We start from the raw sequence: 5,213 nt of genomic DNA on the forward strand, positions 1-5,213 counted from the left end.
AACGTGAATTTTAGAAAACATTCCCAAATTTAAAATATATTTATGGATTTCAAAAATTATTTGCAGATTAAATAAATTTTAAAATTTAGAAAATGTAATCTTTTTCACGTGGTGTTTACCAGTTTCCATTAAATATTCCATGTCATAATCTCCCCCAACAACATGGAATATGTTCCATTATGTTGGTTTCAGTGCTAAGAGTGTCGCTCTAGTCCCTGGCTGATAGAAATCATTAATGTTGCAAGAACAAAAAACTCCATTGTCTTCAATGAACCCCCAGGAGTAAGGTTTTTCTAAAAATATCCTGTGAAATATTTTTTGTAAGCTTCAAAAGTGTATTCTACAGTTTTCTTAGGAACAGGTTTGGTTAAAGTTTCAAGAGGACTATTTGGATGATAAAAAATCAATTTCCAAGTTACTAATAATTTGAATTTTCCACAATTTGACAACGTATATCACCCTTTCTCCACAAACATCGTTATAGAAGGATAGACTCTCACTGCTTGGTCGTCAAATACCATGCCAACCAATGACCTCATTCTCTCAGAAAAGCATCACATTTCAACACGCCAATTATGCTTTGAACACCCTTTCAAGATTTTGTAGATGCATCAAAAGCATCCGGCTATAATACTACAAGTACAAAACAGAACTCAAAATTGCTGTGCACGTCAAAATCAACTCAAACCCCAAGCGATTTCTGCTTCTTCGCGGTATTCATGTATGGCCGTAGCACAAACTCGTTCTGTGCTTCGCTTTGGTCCACAGTTCCTCGTTTGATCTGTCCCGGCAAAACAGCAAGCTTATGTCAGCACAAGACATACGAAAAGCATCGAACAGCGCAGCAATAGCCAGATACGGAGGCATTTCTTCACCTGATAGAGTCGCAACTCAAAACGGGGCCCAACCTCCTTCAGGTCAATGGATTTGGGGCCACCATGTTTTTCGTAGATGTGATGCCTGCCATAATCAGAGAAACAAAAGGAAGATTACATCAGAACATCGAGTGACAGATGATGTGTTTTCATGGAAACAAAATCCAGACATATTGAAAGACTATATTTTCTGGACTTTTGAGACAAAGACTCAATACAGCTAGCTTTGTTGTGTGAATATATTCTATGCGACTGCTGACATCAACAAAAACCAACAAGGATGATAAACAAAGTAAGATGGTAACCTGAAAGAGATATAGTCATCTCTATTGGCAAAAGTGATTAGACGCTTTGACTCCGGCTTCGGCACAGGAAAGAGATGCTTCATTATATTGGCAGTCCTTTCACCAGTCTGCAACAATTCAATCAAATCAAACAAAGATAAGTTTCATTTCCAACATAAATAAAGCACAAACACAAAGATAGCAAAGAAAACTGTGCATTATAAAATTCCCATGAACTTTAACGAGAGCTTGTCTACTTGCAATACTCCCACTGTTTCTAAATATAAGACGTTTTGGCAGTTCAAGAGGTAGTAGTAACCCCGGATGCATATCCAAGAATGCCAGTGGCCTAAATCTCTTTTAGAACCAAACAACCCGAGGAGAAAAGGTGGAAAATTTACAAGTGCCTAACCAAATACTCAAGCGAAACTCACAAAAATGAACTTCAAGCCAAATATGCAAAAGTAGAAGTGGAGGTGCTCAGTTTAATAATTTTGAATGGTTTGAGTTTGTCTTCACTAGTAAGCACATATATCAGGTTAACGAGAAAAACATCACCGCAGCCTCCAAATTTAGTAACAGACTAAGATAAAAACAGAAAACAAAATAATTCTTTTTCCCTAAGCAACAGTAGAAATGGTGGCACTCAGTTTAATAGTATTGAATGGTTTGAGTTTGTCTTCATTAGTAAGCAAATCTCAGGTTAACGAGAAAAACATCACCGCTGCCACCAGATTTTGTAACAAATTTAGATCAGAAACAGGGAGGCAACAGAGCAAAAAGGTGATGTTAATGAGAAACACATCACCAAAACTTTAGATCAGAAACAGGGTGAGGTCAAAAACAGAAAAGGGCCAGAGCAAAATAAAAAATTTACCCTAAGCAACAGTAGAAATGGTGGCGTTCAGTTCAATAGTTATGAATGGTTTGAGTTTGTCTTCATTAGTAAGCAAATCTCAGTTTAACGAGAAAAACATCACCACAGCCACCAGATTTTGTAACAAACTTAGATCAGAAACAGGGAAGCAACAAAGCAAAAAGGTGACGTCAACAAGAAACACATCACAACACCCTCTATATTTTGTTAAAAAAAAATCAGAAACAGACAAGGACCATAGCAAAAAAAGGCTTCTTTTCTGAGTAGAAGTGGAGGCACTCAGTTTAATAATTTTGAATGGTTTAGTTCATCTTCATTAGTGAGAACATCTCAGGTTAACGAGAAAAACATCACTGTAGCCTCCAAATTCCATTACAAATTTAGATCAGAGACAGGAAAAGAACATGGGAAAAATAAGTTCTTTTCTAAGCAAGAGTTGTAAATGGAGGCGCTCAGTTTAATAGTTTTGAATGGTTTGAGTTTGTCTTCATTAGTAAGTACATCTCAGGTTAACAAGAAAAACATCATAGCAGCCTCCAAATTTCATACAAATTTCGATCTGAAACAGAAACAGAACAGAAAAAAAGATTATAACCCTCATCCCATTACATCCTATCAAGATAACCAAGGCTGCTGAGATGTATAATTTTGAATGGATAGAAATTATCGTCATGGTTGGTCTCAGGTTAACAAGAAGACCATCATTGCAGCCAGGCAACTAACCAGTGTAGGAAGCACAAAATTTGTTCGAGGTAAAATAAGCAAACAGGTACCAAAGCTGCTCAGTAAATAGTTTTGAATGGATATGTTATCCTCATAGTAGGTCTCAGGTTAACGAGAAGTCCATCATTGCAGCCATCAAGCCGGACAACAAACATTGTCTGAGGAAAATGAGCAAACAAACTACTAACTGAAGCATGGAAAATTCTTAAAAATGATACCAAAGCTGCTCCATTTACATAGTTCTGAATGGACATATTATCCTCATAGTGTGTCTCAGGCTAACAAGAAAACCATCATTGCAGCCAACAAAGATAATAAGCAAAGCTATTTTTAGTGTGAACTTTTGTGCACACAACAAAACAACAGTAGCAACAAAGCACATGAGCATACAGCAGCCAAGACAACATATATTCTAGGCAGCATAAGAGCCACTGGAACTGGAGGTGCTCAGAATCAGATGAACAATCATGAAATCATCATCAATTTCATCATAATAAATAGCATATGTATGTGATAATATAAGCATTATCACAAATTTTGTTCTTGAACGTATGTATGTATCTATGCATGAGCAAACACACACACACACACACACACACACAGAGAGAGAGAGAGAGAGAGTCCTTGCTTAATTAGATAAGCCAGAATCATCACAGCAGGCTCAAGTTCCAGTGTGAGTATATATGCATGTGTGAATGGACTACTGATAAATGATAGGTCTAGAGAAACCAAGAAACCAAAAAATAAAAGCATTACGGAATACTGCGGGATGTTCATCCTAATTCTTTAACACAGATACCTAAATGCTAACACAAAACTACTTTACAAGCCACACAAGGTGGAACAATTACAATGAAAAACATAGATAAAGCATGAGTGACATTGTTAATTGCTATCTGCATGCATGAAATGAACATGGAACATTTAACAGGTGAGACATATTAGAATAAAGTGACTCAGGATTCAAGTATGTAATACCTTGGTTGTGAAATTGTCCAGTATCAAATGAGGGTAAGCTTCTGACATTTTGCCCATGGCCTTCCTATCTTTGATATCATGCCGTGTTACCTGCCAAAGATGGAACCACGAGTTAACACCAAGAATGGTGTCCCATGTTGTACACTGCCCCAGCTCGTCATGAATAAAACAGATATTGGCACTTACCACATTGAGTAACCCAAAGTATGCAGTTGGACCTAATGGTAGATGACACACAATCAAACCATCAGGCTGACCACGATGCTCATGCACCAAAATAAGATCAGTTATCTCGTGTGATCGGCAGGACTCAACAATTTCTGATATCACCTACCGGGAAGAAAAAAATGGATCGATAAGAAACATTAGCCAAAACTCACAAATGATATGAGAGAAAAATTACAGTCCAAACAAACACTATCTAGCATGTTCACTTTTTAATCAATCAAATCTTATGTGAATGAAACCTAATCTGAAGTTGGTACACAAAGGATACACGAGATGGAATGCTTCCGTATCATACCTGACCACCACGGTTCATCCTCTGTGAGTTCGGAAATACAACTTTCAGCTCCTGGCAAAAGAACAAGATTGACCAGTCAGTAAGCACAGGATGCATCATTTTAACCTGTCAAAACACCTTCCAATTCACAGCACAAGCAAACCTTAACAAACTGAGTCAGGGGCGCACTCGGGTTACGAGATGTGGTCAAGAGAATCTTGGGCTCGCGCAGCGTGGCGCCGGCGTACTCGTCATCTATGATACTCCTCGGCACTGCCACCGACCAACCAACAAACCATGAGAAACGCAACAAAAAAAGTAAAGAAATGGGAAGGTGGGGGCGATGGATCCGACGAAACCTGCCCGGTCTTGGTCGTCGAGGTCGATCTCGCGGCGGAGGGCGAGCTCCTCGTTGCGAAGCTCGGTGGGGATAGGCTTGCCCTCCTCGAGCGCCTCCCGGACGCGGCGCTTCTTCTCGTAGTGCTGACGCTCCTTCCCCTCGAGGCTCTTCCGGTAGAGGTACTCCCGACGGAGCCGCGTGTTCCGACGCAGCATCTCGCCTCCCTCTCCCGACGGGACCAAGCAAAACCCTAGCTAGGCGCTTGATGAGTGGAAGCGATAAACCCTAGTAGCGACTTCAAAGCTTTGGCGGCGCAACGCGAGCTTGGACACGGAGTTGTGGAAGGAGAAGGGCTTGTTTTAAATAGCAACGCTTATGGGCTTCTATGGCCTCCCCAGACAGGCTTATGGGCTTCTATGGGCTTCTCCAGACCGATGATGATGATTATAGGCAGTACGTTTTTTTAGGGTGGAAAGGAGGAAGACCACAGATGATCTATCTACAAGAAGGTGCGCATAAATCTGTTTCCCTCTCGTTAGGGTTTTGCTTCTCCCGAAGGCGATCGCGCCGCCGTCGAGCACTTCACCTTCCCTCCTCCGGTTGCAGCCAGGCGGGCAGATTCGGGCTGATTAAG

The 5,213-nt window shown here is 40.3% G+C and overlaps 1 protein-coding gene across 1 annotated transcript; it reads right to left on the reverse strand.

Annotated features, from left to right (window-relative positions):
* Positions 1–441: 441 nt before the first annotated feature.
* LOC125529910 (U3 small nucleolar ribonucleoprotein protein IMP4-like) lies at positions 442–4,921 on the reverse strand. The gene is made up of 8 exons (XM_048694335.1): positions 4,599–4,921; positions 4,403–4,512; positions 4,261–4,311; positions 3,924–4,067; positions 3,738–3,827; positions 1,181–1,287; positions 876–960; positions 442–781 (listed from the first exon to the last, which is right to left on the reverse strand). Exons 1-8 carry the CDS (start codon positions 4,792–4,794, stop codon positions 683–685), a joined length of 882 nt encoding a protein of 293 aa, XP_048550292.1. The 5' UTR covers positions 4,795–4,921; the 3' UTR covers positions 442–682.
* Between the last annotated feature and the right edge of the window lie 292 nt (positions 4,922–5,213).

The sequence above is a fragment of the Triticum urartu genome, unplaced genomic scaffold, assembly GCF_003073215.2.
Source record: "Triticum urartu cultivar G1812 unplaced genomic scaffold, Tu2.1 TuUngrouped_contig_5943, whole genome shotgun sequence".
Taxonomy (NCBI): domain Eukaryota; kingdom Viridiplantae; phylum Streptophyta; class Magnoliopsida; order Poales; family Poaceae; genus Triticum; species Triticum urartu.

Excerpts from the sequence above, each read along its gene's own strand:
- LOC125529910 (XM_048694335.1), bottom strand. The coding sequence starts at position 4,794 with ATGCTGCGTCGGAACACGCGGCTCCGTCGGGAGTACCTCTACCGGAAG. Across the intron at positions 3,828-3,923 it reads ACTTTGGGTTACTCAATGTG|GTAACACGGCATGATATCAA; the intron begins GTAAGTGCCAAT and ends CATCTTTGGCAG. Across the intron at positions 782-875 it reads TTGAGTTGCGACTCTATCAG|ATCAAACGAGGAACTGTGGA; the intron begins GTGAAGAAATGC and ends TTGCCGGGACAG.